The sequence below is a fragment of the Tetrao urogallus genome (genome assembly GCF_951394365.1).
Source record: "Tetrao urogallus genome assembly, chromosome: 17".
In the NCBI taxonomy this organism is placed as follows: domain Eukaryota; kingdom Metazoa; phylum Chordata; class Aves; order Galliformes; family Phasianidae; genus Tetrao; species Tetrao urogallus.
In genome coordinates, this window is record NC_136830.1 from 12,565,945 (window position 1) to 12,584,611 (window position 18,667).

At 46.5% G+C, this 18,667-nt stretch overlaps 1 protein-coding gene across 1 annotated transcript in view; it reads right to left on the reverse strand.

Annotated features, from left to right (window-relative positions):
- TPCN1 (two pore segment channel 1) overlaps window positions 1–18,667 on the reverse strand; it is a gene marked incomplete at both ends in the record, with an annotated part of 45,565 nt that overhangs the window by 9,400 nt on the left and 17,498 nt on the right. Inside the window, 15 exons of the mRNA XM_079543711.1 lie at window positions 452–505; window positions 595–651; window positions 1,728–1,772; window positions 2,661–2,724; window positions 2,924–2,972; window positions 3,416–3,540; window positions 4,673–4,789; window positions 5,806–5,905; window positions 6,644–6,702; window positions 7,345–7,379; window positions 9,497–9,585; window positions 10,160–10,290; window positions 12,255–12,368; window positions 13,968–14,144; window positions 16,871–16,995. Of these exons, the coding sequence (XP_079399837.1) occupies window positions 452–505; window positions 595–651; window positions 1,728–1,772; window positions 2,661–2,724; window positions 2,924–2,972; window positions 3,416–3,540; window positions 4,673–4,789; window positions 5,806–5,905; window positions 6,644–6,702; window positions 7,345–7,379; window positions 9,497–9,585; window positions 10,160–10,290; window positions 12,255–12,368; window positions 13,968–14,144; window positions 16,871–16,995 (1,341 nt within the window). The remainder of the gene's footprint in view (window positions 1–451; window positions 506–594; window positions 652–1,727; window positions 1,773–2,660; window positions 2,725–2,923; window positions 2,973–3,415; window positions 3,541–4,672; window positions 4,790–5,805; window positions 5,906–6,643; window positions 6,703–7,344; window positions 7,380–9,496; window positions 9,586–10,159; window positions 10,291–12,254; window positions 12,369–13,967; window positions 14,145–16,870; window positions 16,996–18,667) is intronic.

Genomic DNA, 18,667 nt, shown 5'->3' on the forward strand with positions numbered 1-18,667 from the left:
AAAGCTTGCACTTTGCACAGGTGAGCAGTCTTTTGAGCAGAGGAATGCTGAACACTGGTTTCACAGCCACCCAACGGCCATCCTTACTCTTGGTGAGATGAAAAGGACAACAGTTTCCCTCCAAAACAACACATGAGCGGCCTACAAAGCAGTTAGCTTGGGTAACACACTATAAATGCTGAGGCTCCCATACATAAGGCCAGAATGTTGTGCCAGAATTCAGTTTTGCTTGTGCACTTCCTTTTATCCCATGATAAAACACCCAGCACGTGGATGCTACGGGTAGCCTAGGCTTGGCCTGCAGAAAGAGATCTCAGAGAGGAATCATCTACTTTCCCCTCTGTTCTGCAGCATCCTGTGAGTGTGTTCTCTGGGAATCTCTGTCTATTCCCTCACTCCATTCTCAACTCATTATTTAATGACACAGTCACATCGGGAGGCATCAGCTTACTTGTGAGGAAGACGATGTAGCTCCATGGGACATTTCTGGAGAAGAAATTCCCTCCTGCAAGACACAAGAAAAACTTTTTCTAGCTCTCCCTTTATTCAATCACCCAGCATCATAGCCAAGAAATGAGCTGCAAGGTTTCCTACCTTGCAGCATGAAGGCTTCAACAAGAATCCAAATTCCATTCACAGCCACCACAGTATCTGAAAAACAAAGTAAAAATCCACTACAAAAACACTCCTGGATCAGAGGATAACTACTTCCTAGGCTAACAAAAAGATTACAATATAGGCCATGTGGGAGGGACAGTATTTCCAATTCAACTAACTGACTTTGTAGCTTGGAAGAGTCACAAAACTCAGACTTTTGTCTCCAGAAGGAAAGAAACCAAACCAAACCAGCGATCTGAATCACACTCAGTCATTTTTTTCCCAAGATTATTTTATACACAGGTATAGCAGAACGTATAGCAGGCGTGGCAGAACGTTTCAGTTTCATATTAGTTCTGCATCCAGATCTTGAGAACCACCGTGTCCCCAGCAGCACAGGACAGAGGAAGTGCTCCAAGCAGTGCTAGGCCCCAGTCATCTTGGCTCTATCACTGCTTCACACCATTCAAACCTAGGCTCTGAAGGTGCAGGATTTTACCTTTTCACTCAGATCTCCACACACCCCTACTCCTACCTTTTGTTTAGCATCTCAATTTACAAAAATCTCTCCCCTCTGATGCTCAAAAACAGCCAACAAATTACTGAGCAGGAAGAGACTGTTTAGGCCACTAGAAGCAGCACCATGATTAAGCACTCCTCCTCAAGAGGAGCAGAGAATCATTCTCCCTGGCAGTTCAGTTCCCAAGCAATCTCTTCAGCGGCAATGGTGCATGAACCTTCTGAAAAGCAAACAGGCCAACTGGCAAGGCAGTTCCTCATCCAGCACACTTCAGTTGTAAGATAAAAACCTCAAGGCTTATGAAAGCTAACCACCAACGTATCTAAATGCAACAAGCCAACTCCTACGCAGTGAGATCACGAGTGTATCTTGAAACGGTGAAACCTGAGCCTCTCCAGAAGACTCAACACCGTGAGAGCTGCAAATTCAAGCTGCAGTATGGTCGGTACAAGCACACATTCCATCCCTCTTCGTCCAAACTCCAGAATTCATACAGGAATGGCAGCTCAGCCCACAGCCAGGCCCCACATGCCACATCCTTGGAGAGCCTAGCACAGACAGCACCCCGAGCCATGCAATCAAGGGAGCATCACTTGCTGCTGCTACTCACACATGGTGTATTGGAATAGACGGGAATTCACAAGGATGTTGATGCCTGCAGGAAGGAAAGTATGACAAAATAAATGTTTAGGCAGTCTTTTAGATCTTACACACAGCTTCCTCTGTCTTCTTTGAAATATTTCTCATACCAACCCTCAGCACAAAATTTAAGAGGATTAGTAGATTAGAAACTTTTTGGGACCAATCTGAAATTTCGTTAGGAATTTTAGTGGCAATTAACTCAGTATCCTTAACCCAGCAGACGCCTTCTCCCCACCCCTATACACTAGTTCTGTGATGTGGACAGAGGTAAAAACAACTGATGAAGAACAGCCCACCTTTACAACAACACATGCTGTCAAGAAAGAGTAAATGCCAAGATAGGTAGGACGTTTATGGCAGCTGTACATTTGAATCAAGATGCTGTTGTCTGTTTCCCTCCAGCATACAACACGAAAACAAAATTACAAATAAGGACTTATTTCTGAATGGCTACATGCAATCAGGAAACTTGGGGCACGGAAGATAAACGACACTTGCAAGGCAGATTACACGGCCAGGTATTTTAGATCTTCCCCATCCTGAGCAGCTGCACTTGATCTGTATGAGCACTGGATTCACACTGCGGGACTAGGAAGCCTAGCAGCTTCTGTGAAAACAGAAGTCCCACTCCACAGTCTCTGCTCTGAGTTGCTACATGGGATATGAAGAAACAAACTGTAAATTCTGCTAGACTCAGCAAGCATAAATCCCCTGCTCTGAAAAACCTCTATGCTGATAAAAGAAAACAGCCCTCCATGACTTCACACAGGGTTTAGTTCACTACTGCCAACTACCTTATTCTACATAAAGCAAGGAAGCTCTTTCAGAGCATCTTTTCTTGGTATAGAAATACTTTTCTTATTATTTCAACACATGCTGTCATTTAAACACAGCTTGTTACCTTTAAAAATAAGGAATGCTGTCCGTGGAAGGTCGTCAAACCAGTGCTCACGATTTCGTTTTGCCTGGAAGCACAAGAGCCACAATCGAAATAAACCAATGCTACCTCCACCCGGAAAACACGCAGTGATGGAGACCCACCTTATCCCTACCATCTGCTTTTCAATTGTCTTTCCTTCTTACCCACCTTCTCTTAAATCACTGACCTCCTTTGCTCTCCTTTCCCCATGCAATTCCCCTATTCTCCACCCAATACATACTTACCTTCCATTTCAAGCTAACAACTTCATAGAAATTGTAAAAATCTTTCAGACTGCAAAATAGAAAGAAACATCTGATCAGAGCCTTGGAGTTGATTAAATCCTTAATCATCCTTGTCAGGCATTGTCAGTAGAGAGTCTCTGGAAACTGCAAACTCCTTATTAGAACTGCAGCCACAGCTGATAACCCAACAATGACCTCTCCCTGGTCTGGCCAGAGGTTACTGGCTGACAATACTCAGAATGGCTTGCAATGCTACCTTCTTCTGTAAGACCTAAAGCCCACAGAAGAAACTGACAGCTAACTCTGGAACTCTACCACTGGGGAAAGACCTCAGGCTTAGACTGCAAGCTCCAAGGGACAGAGATTGCACTATTCTGCATGAAGAAATCTTGGACTGCCTTAACTACCTGCATAACCCTTTTCTAGCACATTTCAAAATGTTCTTTTCAATGTAAGAAAAAGTGAAAAGGGACACAAAAACAAAAACCCTACCTGAGTAAAGGAGTATTGCCTTGATTCAGTGCTTTAAAAGTGAGATATCGCTCCCGGCTGCACATCCGAGGCTTGTAAAACCGCAATAGCCCTTCAAAATGCCTAAAGGAAATTCCAGGTGGCCCCTAGGAAAACAAAAAGGAATGCTGTGGTAGGGACATCAGACAGAAACACACTAGCATATTCAATTACTGCTCTGGATTTGTTTTAAGCAGGGTTTCTGTATTACTGCAGGATGCTATGATAACTGACCCCCAAAGCACCAGAAGCTATTTATTTTAACATGCTGACTATCCCAGAACACAGAAAGCTCTCCTGGCAGTCGGTTCTTCCAGTTCACGCAGAGCTGTTCTCTGTTGCCCCCATCCTTAGGAGCTGTTCAACCAGACATGCCAAGCAGAGTTCAACCACTCTTCTTGGGAAATCAGATGTCCTAACAGGTCCCTATTACTGACACCTTTTTCAGACTACAAGCCTGTATGGGAACTGCTGAATCATGGCCTGAACCTCTGATTGACCACCTGAGGCGAGCACTGAGTCAGCCCTGGGAGCACAGTGATGGCGATTCAGCTGTGCTGCCTGAAGGGGTGGAGCCTGGCTGCACCTCTCCCAGACCATTGAAGAGCTGGCTGCCAGTGGGGAAGGGTTTCTGCTGCAGATCTGTCCTTTGGAGATCTACAGTGAACCCAGGACAAGGGTAAGCCCTCTATCCTCTTTCTAGTATAATAACCTGCTTAGTCAAACTCTCTTGGTTATTTCATAATTATAACATCTGTACATTCATTGATTATACAAGCTCTTCCTCAGAAATCCTCAATACAACCAATATGCCCTAAATGTGAATCAATTTACTGGAGAAAAGAGAGTTATTCTTGAGCCTGACTTCTTTTCCCACTCCATAAGTTAAACAAGAAACCAACTCCCTCCCAAAGCACTCTGCCCCCCTAAAGAATTGTTAGTAGATGAATTAGTTCTGTCTGCACTCCATTTATTCATGCAGCAGCTAGCAGCTGGGCTGTGCCTTCACATGTATTACATCCCCTCCTCTAAGCTCTGGTGCTCAGCAGACAAGTCCCCAGGTCACCCACAGGAAGAACTCAATGACCACATGCGCTCTAGGACAAAGTTCTCTCATTTTACTGAGGTACCTCCATGGCCTCGTGTGGGGGCTGGCATTCAAATTCCTTTTCTCCAGAGGCTGACCTCCCCACCTGCCACAGCACAGGCTGCTCTCAGCCTCCCTGCAGCACGCTGTACCTGCTTGGTGATGAGCAAGCGGTAGGCATGCTGGATGGCTGTGCGCTTGTGCAGCAGCAAGGACTTAAACTTCCTCTTCTCAATGTCATTGAAAGTGTCAAACACAACAGCAAGAAGCTGCAGAGAGAAGACAAGAGCGGTTTGTTCATTACTCTTTGCTGCAATTTGAGTCAGTGCTTCTCAAACAGGCAGGAGCGTTCAGTCTAGAGTGGCATTGCCTGCAAGAGGAATCTTACAGAGTGCTGCGTTGGCTGAAGCAGAACGGAGATAGTGAGGTGTCACTGATCGTAAGGGCAAAGAGCACATCACATATGTGATAATTCTTCTTTTTTTTTTCTTTTCTTATTTTTCAGGGAGGGCCTGGTCTCTTAACTACTCACACTTGTTTTCCATAGCTAAGGCTAAACCTCATGTATTCTAACAGAAAGCAATATGAAAAGGTTTGCTAAAATGCCCTTGTGTCTTCCTGGAAAGTGGGTTTTGAGGGCTGCTGTCACGACTCATCCCTGACACAGAAGTTCTGGCATACATGTCAAATCCATCTAGTACGGCAGTGGTGAAATCCAAGCCTCTTCCAGACATCAAAATCATCTCCCTTGGGTTGCAGAATTCCTCAACAACTTTGAAAAGCCCTTTTTCACTTCCTACATTATCACCTGAGCTGGTTTCAGCCCTGCTCTGAATGGTTCAAGAAGCAGAAGTACAGCAGCCACTCTCACACTGCATATGTCAGCACTCTTCAAATCCTGCCATCCTTAGCAATTTCACCGCTTTCAAACTGATTTAAAAGGGATTTCAGCAAAGTCCAAATATTAAAAAGCCATTTTACAATGAATAATTAAGACAGGAAAGGACAATACATTTTGTACAACTGAATATGTCACTCCTAACACGATATTAATGTGAAGAAAGCTGAAAGATACTCAATATCATTCTGCTTTCTGTGATTTAGTTCATTTCCTTATGGTCAAATATCAGAAGGCTTCTATCTGTAGATAAATTGCCATTTTTGGAATTATTCTGCCAAAGGGTCTCAGATTATTATACAGCGCTTTTGGGAACAGGAAAGACTCTGTTGGGCAGTGAACTCCAAATTTGGGCAGAGAAGTCAAAGGCTGTAAGTGGGTACTCACCAAGTTCATAATGAAGTACAACTCAATGGAGAGATACACTATGAAGAAGACACACGACCAAGGGTTCCGAGCATAAGATGGCATCATCACATCAGGGAAGCTGTATCCAAAAGACAAGTTGAAGCACTGGAATGCTACGCTTCCACTACATAGTTAACAGGCTGTGTGTGCACCCACATTCATGGACTTGCACATTTTTGCAAATCACAGCTGCTTATGGCACTGGCAATAAGCAGCAAGAACATGGAGGCACAGTACAAAGAAAAGGAAAAAGCAAATTTCCTGTAAATCCTGAAAAAACAAAGAAAGATTTGTGGCATGGCTAAGGGTTGTAACACGTAGCAGTGACAGCAATATAGCCCTGCTATAAGGAGAACTACAGAGTGACAACCTAAGATTTACTGTCTTTTGCTAATTTTGTAATCCTCAGAGCTCTCCCTAACAGCAGGTCAGTATTTGCTCACTGTTGTTATCCTTTTTTTACTAGATAGGGGAAGTGAAGCAGAGGAATAAGAAGTTACTTCACAACAATAAACTGCTATCTAACAAAGGAGTACAAAACAGAAACTTTCTCTCCTTGGACCAGGGCCCAATCTTGCCCTTGTTGCCCTCACAATGATGAACAGGCCTGAGTGGCCTAGAGATAACTCTGCATTTGGGGTCACAGCATCCTTAAACAAAATACCAGTCCTTCCCATGCAGGCTAACCCAGGAAAATCTCTCTCATGCAGAGGGAAGTGGTTACATTTGCAGACAGCATTTCTGCAAATAAAGGCTCAACTCAGCTAGGATTTCTTTTGGGATAAAAGGAAAGATGCTTTTCTAGCTCCAAACTTACTTTGAAGTGGTCAAAAGTACAAAGAGATTCACGAGGCTGTTCTCCAAGGTATTGAAGTACTGAAAGAAAAAACACTCGTGATAAAATGCAAGCAGAATTTCACAGTGACATTTCATTCAAAAACAAACTATAAAACCAACACTTCAATACAGTCACTTCTACAGTTCCCTCATACTCCCAGTAGGAGGGTACTTTAGCACTGGTCCTTTTTAAAGGTCCCCAAAAGGTGCCATACGAAGGCTTAAAACAATTAAAAGCTAATCTACACATTTTGTAGTAATTACACCCAGTAAGTTACAGACTTATAGCACAGCAGCAACAAGTGGACTGGTGGACTTTGACAACCACTGTCCAGAAAAGTCAATCTTTCACCCAGATCCCTCCCTTCCCTGGGGACAGGAGCAAGTGGCTTGTTTGACTGAATTAAGATACAAGGAACAATTACATGAAAGCTCCTTTGGGGCTCTGAGGAAGCTTCCTCAGAGTACTGTCTTCCTTCCCAGCAGGTGTCAACCCTGGGTAAAACTGCCAGCTGCCTTGTCACACATAGCCTCTGCAGTTCTTTTTATTGCTAGCACCAGCTAATGTCTGGCCTCCCCGTTCACCATTTAGAAATAAGCCACATCTATACGGTAATACTTGATTCTTGAACTAGACAAGATAGCACTTCAGCTCCCATTCAAAGACTCAGTGGCACTCACAGGATCCGAGTGATTTGGAGAAAACAAGTAAAAACCTACAGAAACAGAAGAGAGAAGAAGAGAGAGAAGAAACATGGAGTCTGTTTAGTTTCAAGCGAAAGCAAGGTATCTCTGCTCACAAAGACCAAAATCACACCAAGGACCAGAAAGCCATTCTCCTGCATCATGGAGCACAGAATATCATAGAATGGCTTGGGTTAGGAGGAACCTTAAAGACCATCAAGTTCCAAACCCCATGCTGTGGGAAGGAGGTTGCCATCCACTAGATCAGATGGCCCAGGAACCATCAGCCTGACCTTGAATGCCTCCAGGGATGGGACATCTACGGCTTCTCTGTGCAGCCTGTTCCTGTGCCTTGCCACCCTCTCTGTAAAAAACGTCTTCCTAACTTCTAACCTCAGCCTTGCCTGTTTTAGTTTAAGACCATTCCCCTTTGTTCTGTTACTATCAGACCATGTAAAAAGTTGGCTTCTCCTGTCTTAGATGAGCTCCGTTCAAGCACTGGAAAACCACGGTGAGGTCTCACTGGAGTCTTTTCTTCTCCAGAATGAAAAAGCCAAGCTCCTTCAGACTTTCCTCATAGAAGAGGTGCTCTAGCCCCCCGGGACATTCATTATCCTCTTCTGGACCTGCTCCTATAGTTCTGCATTCTTCCTGTACTGGGGGCCCCAGGCCTGGATGCAATACTCCACATGGGCAGAGCATAAGAGGACAATCCCTTCCCTGCCCACTGCCACCCCTCTGTTGATGCAGCCCAGGCAGGCCTTCAAGGCTGCCAGAGCACACCGATGCACGTATCCAGCTTTTCCTTCACCAGAACCCCCAAGTCCTTCCCAGCAGGGCTGCTCTCGAGGAGTTCTCTCAGTCTGTACTTATCTGTACACTTATCTGGAATTTTAAGCTCAAAGAGGGAAGGTTTAGACTGGATGTGAAGGGAAAGTTCTTCACAGGGAGAGTGGTGAGGTGCTGGAACAGGCTGCCCAGAGAGGTTGTGAATCCCTGGAGGCATTCAAGACCAGGCTGAATTGGGTCCTGAGCAACCTGGTCTAGTACCAGATCTGGAGGTTGGCAGTCCTGACTGTGGCAGCGGGGTTGGAATTCGATGATCCTTGGGGTCCCTTCCAACCCAAGCTATTCTATGACTCTATGATTGCCCCAACTCAAGTGCAACACCCAGAACTCGGACTTGTTGAATGTCATTAAGTTCTCATGAGCCCACTTTTAGAACCTGTCCCAGAATGCCCTGGTTGGCATCCCTTCCTTTGACTGTGTCAACTGCACCACTCAGCTTGGTGTCATCAGCAAACTTGTTGAGGGTGCACTCAATCCTGTCATCTGTGTCATGGATAAAGATGTTAAAGAGCATCAGTCCCAAGACAAGGGGGATACCACTCATGACCAGCCTCCATCTGGACACAGAACCACTGACCACAACCCTTTGGATGTGACCATCCAACCTACTCTGTGCCTTGGCTTCCCTGGTCCCATCCCTGAATATCCAGGAGGCAAAGAATCACAGAATGGCTTAGTTTGGAGGGAACCTTCAAGATCATCTAGTTCCAGTCTGTGGGCTGGGATGCCAACCACTAGATCAGGCTGCCCAGGATCCCATCCAGCCTGTCTTTGAATGCCTCCAGGGATGGAGTATCCACAACTGGGCAACCTGTACTCTGCCCAGGCCACCCATCTCTGCTTCCACTGCCTGTACTTTTCCTTTTCCTTGATCAGCAGGTTCTTGCCTAGCCATGCTGTTTCCCACCTCTCTTGCTTGATTTCTTACGCAGGGGGTGGAGAGCTCTTGTGGTCTCAGAAAGGTGTCCATAAAGAACTGTCATCTCTATTCCATTCCTACGTCCCTGAAGACACTTTCCCAGGTGATCTCATTCTATAATTTCTTTAAAGAGCTGCAAGTTTGCTCTCCTGAAGTTCAGGGTCTTGACTCTACTCTTTGCCAGGCCCACTTTCCTCAAATATCTGGGAAGTCTTCTCCATATTTACTGAGACATATTAGCAAATGACATTTCACTGATCTTTTAGGAAAACAAATATTTTGAAGATAGGACTGTAATTGGTATGCTTCATGGAAGTCCAGACTAAACTTACTGAAGTTGACAGAGCATCAAAAACACATACTTCCATAAATACAACTCACCCAGGATGGCAAAGATCACCATGAAGAAAAGCAGAAGGAGAAGAATGTCAATAAATGGTGGGAGGGACTGAAAGATCTGACGCAGGTTTCTGGAAATTGAAAAAACATCAATAAACTAAAACTTGCATATTTTATCCTCTATTTGATTAAAAAACCCAACAAAACACACTTGAGAATTACCTTCCTCCCACTCCTCCTCCAAGGATTAAAAATAGCAAGGTAGACTGACTCCAAGCTACTTCTCTTCCCCTTTGCAGTTAGCTCAGGTACTGCAAGTGATGAGTACCACTGTCAGCTTTCTTTCTCCAGACTCAAGACATTACCTCTGTAATGCACTGAGCAGTTTAAAAGGCAAACGTAGGAGCCAGAGGCAAGGCATCCCCACTCACATGCTGTGCTCCATGAGGCAGCTTATGCTGATGAGGACAGCACACATCAGCTTGTGTTCTGCAACTAGAGCCAAAGTTACTACCTATGAAATTTCCCTATACAGGCAAGGCAGCAGGGACGTTTCAATCTCAATTACAGAAGACTGCTGAGAACTGAACTGCTCACGAAAGACACCTCTCTTCCCCAAGCTGCCTGCCTGCCTGCAGGACCAGCATGCTTTTCCTTCACCACCTCCTCCATAAGAGCAGGGAACCCAGGGGTCTGACTGCTCACCTCCTGACTGCCCCGCAGTAGCGGCAGTCCACCAGGAAGATGCAGCGCAGAGCTCTCGTTATGCGGACGTGCGAGGTCTGGCGCACCAACACCACGATGGCTTCTATGAACTGTACAAACAGCACACAAGTCTGCAAAAAAGGGGTTTAATGAGAGGCACAGCTGCAGTCTCCCTTGGGAAAGACAAAGCTCTCACTGATCACCCATTTCTTTAGGCACTTGCAAGGTGGGAACTGTCTCCAAGAGCTTGGAAACCTCACAAGAATCATTTGGCAGCTGAGACACATCTCTATGCTGCACTCCTACAGTAAAGGCCAACAGTTACTGTGGTTGCTTTGGTTCCCAAAGATGCTGACAGAGGATCACTGACAATCAATTAGATGACTGTCAGCAGCTTTGCTGATGATGCAAAGCTGAGTGAAGTGGCTGACCCACCAGAACGCTGTGCTGCCATTCAACATGACCTGGACAGGCTGAGAGCTGGGGGGTAAGAGGAAAATGAGGTTCAACAAGGGCAATCGTAGGGCTCTTACACCTAGGGAGGAATAATCACACGCAACAGTACAGGTTAGGGTTAGGGGCTGACCTGCTGGCAGGGAGCTCTGCAAACAAGGACCTGGGTGTCCTGGAGGCCAACAGGTTGGCTGTGAGCCAGCAGTGTGTCCTTGTGGCCAAGAAGGCCAATACCATGCACAGAGCATGGTTAGCAGGATGAGGGAGGTTCTCCCACCCCTCTGCTCTGCCCCAGGGAGGCCACACCTGGAGCACTGCATTCAGTTCTGGGCTCCTGGTTTGAAGCAAACAGGGAATTGCTGGAGAGAGGCCAGTGGAGGGCCACAAAGATGATGAGGGGCCTGTGACATCTCCCTTATGAGGAAAGGCTGAGACCTGGGGCTGTTCCGTCTGAAGAAGAGAAGGCTGAGAGGGGATCTTATAAACAATTATAAATTTCTAAAGGGAGAGTGTCAAGAGGATGGGGCCAGGCCCTTTTTGGTGGTGCTCCTCCTGCAGCAGGACAAGGAGTAATGGGCACAAACTAGAACACAGGAAGTTTCATCATGACTTGGACAGAGAGAAGTGACTCCAGTAGAACCTTGTAAGTTTAACAGAGCCAAGTGCGAGATGTGCAGCCGGGTTGAGGCAATCCTCCCTACCGATACAAGCTTGTGGAATGAAACAATGGAGCACAGCCCGGCTGGAAAGGACCTGGGGGTACTGGTGGATGGCAGCTGGACATGAGCCAGCACTGCGCCCTTGTAGCCCAGAAACTGACCGTAGCCTGAGCTGCATCCAAAGCAGTGAGACCAGCAGGGCGAGGGAGGGGATCTGCCCCTCTGCTGTGTGCTGTGAGACCTCCGCTGCAGTGCTGCGTCCAGATGGGGAGTGCTCGGTGCAGGAGAGACATGGAGCTGTTGGAGCATGGCCAGAGGGGCCACTAAAATGCTCCAAGGGATGGAACACCTCTCTGCAAGGACAGGCTGAGAGAGCTGGGGTGTGAGAACCTCAAGCCTGGAGAAGGCTCCGGGGAGATCTGAGAGAGGTCTTCATTTTCTAAGGGGGAGCTGCAGGAAAAAAGGGGACAGACTCTTCAGCGGGGTGACAGAACAAGGAGAAATGGTTTCAAAGTAAAAGAGGGTAGATTTAGATTGGATATGAGGAAAAAGTCTTTTGTGATGGGTGGCGAGGCACTGGCACAGGCTGCCAGATGTGGTGGAAGCCCCATCCCTGGAGACATTCAAGGACAGTCTGGGCCAGGCTTTGAGCAACCTGACCAAGCTGTAGATATCCACATTCATAGATAGCCACATTCATTGCAGAGGTGTTGGACCAGATGACCTTTAAAGGACCCTTTCAACTCTTAAGGATTCTATGATTCCATTTGAACATGAGAAAAAAGTTTTTTTTGAGGATGACAGAGCAGTGGAATAAACTACCCAAAGAGTTTGCGGAGTCTCCTTTTCTGGAGGTATTCAGAACCCACCTCGACACTTTCCTGTGCAACCTGCTGCAAGGAATCTGCTTTAGAAGGAATTGGACTAGATGATCTCCAGAGGTCCCTTCCAACCTTTATGATTCCACAGTTCTGTGAACTTACCTTCACCATAGTCCTCTTGTGTCTAATGAATGTGTGGAAGCCCAGCCATCTCATCTTCATTGAGAGCTCAAAGACTACCACCATTAGTGCAAACAGCTCCAGGGTTGCATGGACCTGTTAAAATAAAGCAAAGCTTAAACCAGTTCTTCCAATTACAAGCACAGAATCCATGCTTCTGCCTCTTCTTTCTCCAAGAAGCATGCAAATTTTTAGCTGAAGTGTACAAAATAGAGTTGCAGAGATAATTTGTGGTTGCAAATAACCACAGACTGTGTCCTGATCAGGCTCAGAAAAAACATGGGGGCTTCTGGCAGCAGGGAAGAACACCTTCTCTGTTGAAACATGCAAAATGTATCACAAATACATTTTTATATATATATACATACATGTATATATTTATATACATATATACAATACAAAGAAATTTCTTACAACTTTCACTTTAGTCATAGCTCAAAACTCAAATGCTGTTATGCAGCTCTGACACATTTTGAGGAACATTTGGATCCAAAGGCTGTCAAACTCTTTTACACCTTGACACACACTCAGGATGCCACTAGCAGCTCCAAAAGCAGATGTAGATTCTCTTTCCAGGAACAACAGTGCTCCTAGCACTGTGCCTGACAGTGGTACCTTGTGAAGCAGCTGTGGACCAATACTACACACCACGGCTTGTCCATTCCTTCTTGAAAACTGTATTTTTTGAGTGTTAGACATCAAACTTCAAGTTAAACACACATGTGTTAAAAAGAGTTCTCACAACTGCAGGAGGAGGGGACGTGAGAAGGTTTAGCAACTTGTCCCAGGCTGAGAACCAGTGTGCTCTAGGAGCCTCCTATGTTCTAGCTTGCACCTACTGCCCCTTGTCCTATCACTGGATGTCAGTGAGAAGAGCCTGGCTCCATCCTCCCAACACTCACCCTTTACATACTTACAACATTAATGAGGTCACCCCTCAGTCTCCTCCATGCTAAAGAAACCCAGATCCCTCAGCCTTTCCTCGTCAGGGAGATGCTCCACTTTATCATCTCTGTGTGGCTCTGAGCTGGACTTTCTCAAGCAGTCCCCTGTCCTTCTTGAACTGAGGGGCCCTGAACTGCACACAATATTCCAGATGTGGTCTCACAGGGCAGAGCAGAGGGGGAGGAGAACCTCTCTCGACCTGCTAACCACAGGCCTTTTAACACACCCCCGGATGCCAGTGGCCTTCTCGGCTGCAAGAAGGGCACAGTGCTTGCTCACGGTCATCCTGCTGTCCCCCAGGACCCCCAGGCCTCTTTCCCCTACATTGCTCACCAGCAGGTCAGTCCCCAACCTATACTGGTATCTGGGATTGCTCTTGTCCAGACTCTACACTTGCCCCTGTTACATTCCATTAAGCCACCCTAATCAAAACATACACACATTCCTAAGCTTTCTCAAGGAGAAAAAAAAAGAAAAAAAGGCTTCTAAATAGCTACAGAAGTTAAGATCTGCCACAAACTTGGTGACCTGAAAAGTATCACTTTCAAAGTTGGTCTGTGCACTTCAGATGAAAACAGAAAAAACAGGATGTTTTGTTGGCTGGCGTATCTGCTGTCAGCCATTTCGCAGAACAAGCCAGATGGTTCTTTTGCTACTGCTACCTTCTTCCTCTCCTTTTAAACTTTCTTTTACTCTTACCCATCCCTGCAAAACAAGCAGAATTCTACATTATGCCCCCAAAGTACTTACAAAGATGCCAAGACGGAGCATAGGAACAGCTGGTGCCTCGCAGAGAGACAGCAACAGAAGAAGCAGCGCTGCACTCAGTTCCATTAGGTAGAAAAGGTGATTGTGTGCAAAGAGGTAGGCAGCAAGTGCTTTGGCATTTTTGGGGTGTGTGAAGAATTTATCATTATTTTCTCCTTCCTAAGGCAGTAGGGATAAAAGAAAAGAGAGCAGCGTTAGTGACTCAGTACTATACCAGAGCTTTCTAACTTTACCTAATTCCCAGAGTTTTCCCACTTTACAGCCTGACATTCGTCTGCTTACTAAACAACACTAAAGATGCACGGGGCATCCCCCTCCATTCATAAGCACATTTCAGCAATGAAACTCATCAATATCCACAAATCTCCATTTTGGAAACTCTCAAGTCTTTTCAAACACAAGCACAGCCCTGGAAGGCTTCATAAAGGCAGGCAAACTTCAGCCTACATCACAACACAAACACCGCACATAATTTACTTGCAACCACTTCCACACGTCTGCAGCCTTCTTTGATTAAACTTCTCCAGGACAGAACACAAAAACACAAGATAAGCTCTAGAGCACATGGCTGACAGTTGCTCTGCTCCTTATCTTGCCCTTGTAGGATGCCTGCGTGAAAACAAGCTTCAGAACAGGCAGTAAAGGAATTTGAAAAGAGAGACAAACTCCACAAAAAATTAACATGTATCTATGCTGATATGTCACTCCTTCTTAATAAGAGATGTTAATATGAAGGGGACAAATATTCCATCTGAACAAATTGTCTGCAGCTGATTTTAAATAGCTGCATTATCACTATTTTCACTTCTATGAAAAAACTTCTTTTGCTTAGAATTTAGAGCAAGTTTTTTCACATAGAACCATCCAGCAGCTTGTTTCTTGAGCCAATGGTTCAAGCCAGGGGGCTTCTGTCACTTAAAGGAAACTTTCTGGCTCTTGAAAACTGTCCTAAGAGATCACTTTTTCACAGCTGAGATGTTTTTCAATCCTGAAGCGTCATAGAATGGCCTGGGTTGCAAAGGAGCACAGTGCTCATCCAGTTCCAACCCCCTGCTGCGTGCAGGTCGCCAACCAGCAGCCCAGGCTGCCCAGAGCCACATCCAGCCTGGCCTTGAATGCCTGCAGGGATGGGGCATCACAGCCTCCTTGGGCAACCTGTGCCAGTGCCTCACCACCCTCTGGGTGAAAAAAATTCCTCCTAATATCTAACTTAAATCTCCCCTGTCTCACTTTAAAACCATTCCCCTTGTCCTATCACCACCCACCCTCACAAACAGCCGTTCCCCTTCCTGTTTATCTGCTCCCTTCAAGCACTGGAAGGCCACCATGAGGTCTCCCCACAGCCTTCTCTTCTCAAGCCAAACAAGCCCAGTTCTCTCAACCTTTCCTCACAGCAGACCTGCTCCAGCCCTCTGCTCATCTCAGTGCCTCCTCTGGACTCACTGCAAGAGCTCCACGTCCTTCCAGGCCCCAGGCCTGGACGCAGCGCTGCAGATGGGGCCTCACAAGAGCCGATAGAGGGGGACGATCACCTCCCTGTCCCTGCTGGCCGCCCCTTTTTAATGCAGCCCAGAACACAGCTGGCCTTCCGGGCTGCGAGTGCACACTGCTGACTCACCCCATTCCCCAGGACCCCCAGGTCCTTCTCCGCAGAACTGCTCTCAATCTTTCCCCAGTCTGTATAAATACCTGGGATTGCCCCAACCCAATGCAGCACCTGCACTTGGCCTTATTGAATCTCATTAGGTTTCATGTACATATTTATTTAAATATATTTCCAGGTAAGCAATTACTGTAAGGACGGTAAAAGTTACTACTGCAACAGAGTAACGGATTGCAAATGAGACTAGAAACAAGACTAGGAAACAGGACCTCCTTTAAGAGGGGAGGTATTCAAGATTCATTCAGGAGATGGTTTCAAATGCTTCTCATTTTGGCATCTCACAGGCAAGCTCACATTCTGAGTAACAGCAAACAAACACTGCCAGGTCAGGGAGCCAGACTGTGGGCAGGACAAAAGCAGCAGCAAGCTCCATCCAATGCAAGCCCCGCACTCCAAGGGAGAGCTAGCTTAGATCAGCAGGGCATTCTTATTCATGCCTGAAAAAACACATTTGCAGAATGAAAAAACAGTCTAAATTCTGCCTCTTGGTAGCCAAGCAATTATAAATGTGGCTGGGCAGTAAAGTCTCCTATTCAGATGTTTGCCTGCAGCTACTGGTTCACGTAAACAGTCTGCATACTTTAAAGTTATGCTTACTCCATTTCAAGGACACTGTCATTATGGACATCGGTCAAGGCAGCAGCAAGACTAATCTGCATCTGAAGGGCCGAGCCTGCTGCATGCATTAACATCAGATAATGCAGCAACTCAGTGAAGCTTTGCAGAGCATCTCTGATAATCATGAGTTTAAACACAAGCCCAGAAGAGGCTGGGGTTACCATTCCATTGCAAGCTGAAGTGTTACCAAGGCCCTTAGCACAGAGGTTACAAAGCGTCAGGGGAGCGACAGTCCTCAGTTCTGCAGGGTAGGAGCTAGGAGGAGCAAACATCAGACACCCTGCGGCAGCTCAGGCAACAAAACCAGCTGGGTCCAAAGCACCTAAAGTTGCTATGCAACTCTTTTTAAAGAGAACAAAGAGGAGCAGGAAGGAAGGATGGCCAGAGAGCCAGCACCACCATTTTCTGTTGTCCCCAAGTGTCTTGTCAAACCCTTCGAGGTACACTCTGGCATATTCCCATTCTTTGAGCAGACTCCTTTCTAAAACATCTATTTATTTCTTTTTTTAACCTGGAGACTGATGCCCTCTCCTTCTTAAAATCAAGAACTATCATAACTTCAGAAGACTGTTTTTCGCACTGCACATCAAGCATCAGGGCTCACCTGGAGGTAGATTGCTGCCTCTTGGTAGTTCATTTCCCAGTTGTGTTGGGCAGAGCTCTGCTGTGCACAGCAGTCCCCTGCAGCAGGGCTGGATGCATCGTTAATAATGTCATAGCTACCTCCATCTGCAGCAGTACAAAAAGAGAAAAAGAGAAAAATTGGTTTGCAATTAAATGAGTAGAGACTGATAGGGGAGAATACAAAATAGCTAGGCAGTAGGACAAGATAAAAGCATCAAGACATGGCAGAAAAGCCAAGAAAACTGGCAGTTTGTACATGGAGTAACAGACTGTTCCAACAGAAACTTTTTTTAAAAAGACACTCCAGGACTCAGCACTCTGACAGCTATAAAGGTCCTGAAAGATATCACAGACCAAGATGTGCTCATGAAAAAGCCCAGCACTGCTGCTTCCCTGCTGGTGAGGGATGAGGAGTCGCAGGAAACCAGCTTCCATTTGCAAAGAAGAAGAGAATGCTGAGTAGCAATACCAGCTTCTTCTCAGGTTGTACCCTAATCAAAGAGGAGATGGACTGATGAGCCACAACCCTTTTTTTAAAGGAAAAAATGAAAGTGTTGGGAACTCCTGCTGCAGAACAGTGCTGGGGGCTGAGCTGCCTGACAGCTGGCAGCAGCAAGGGAGTCAACACCAATTCCTCCTAGAACGAGATTGCGTCCAGCTGTGTGTGCCCCTAGAAAATCATCAAAAAAGACAGAATCCTATGTAATGCCAGAAGTGGGTCTCCTGGCACAGGAGAATATAGAATCGCTTAAAGGCTTCTCCCTCAGCCAACACCTCTGCAATGCACAGGTCTCCCACAGCTCCATCAGTTGCTCAGCATCCTGTCCAGCCTGGCCTTGGGTGTCAGCAGGGACAGAGCATACACCACCCTCCGGGCAGCCTGTGCCAGTGCCAAATCACCTGCACTGTAGAAGACTTTCCTTATATCCAATCTAAATCACAGAATGGCCCAGGTTGGAAGGGACCTCAAGGATCATGAAGCTCCAACCCCCTGCCACACGTAGGGCCAACAACCTCACCATTTCACAGCAGCCCAGGCTGCCCAGAGCTCCATCCAACCTGGCCTTGAACACCTCCAGGGATGGACGGGGCATCCACAGCCTCTCTGGGCAGCTGTTCCAGCACCTCACCACCCTCTCTGTAAAGAACTTCCCCCTGACATCCAACCTGAATCTTCCCTCCTTCAACTTTAAACCATTTCCCCTTGTCCTGCTGTTATCTACCCTTTCAAAGAGTTGATTCCCCTCCTGTTTGTAGGCTCCCTTTAGGTACTGAAAGGCTGCAATGAGGTCACCCCACAAACTTCTCCAGAATCTACCTTCTTTTACTTAAAAAACATTTCCCTTTCTCCCATCACAACAAACTCTGCTATAGTTTGTCCTCTTCTTTCTTACAGCCCCATTAGATACTGGCCTTCTCTTGTCCAGGCTGCACACCCCAGCTCTCTCAGCCTGTCCTTGCAGAGAGGTGCTCCATCCCTTGGAGCATTTTAGTGGCCCCTCTGGCCGTGCTCCAACAGCTCCATGTCTCTCCTGCACTGAGCACTCCCCATCTGGACACAGCACTGCAGCGGAGGTCTCACAGCACACAGCAGAGGGGCAGATCCCCTCCCTCGCCCTGCTGGTCTCACTGCTTTGGATGCAGCTCAGGATACGGTCGGTTTCTGGACTACAAGGGTGCAGTGCTGGCTCATGTCCAGCTGCCATCCCCCACTACCCCCAAGTCCTTTCCAGCAGGGCTGTGCTCCATTGTTTCATTCCCCAGCTTGTATCGGTAG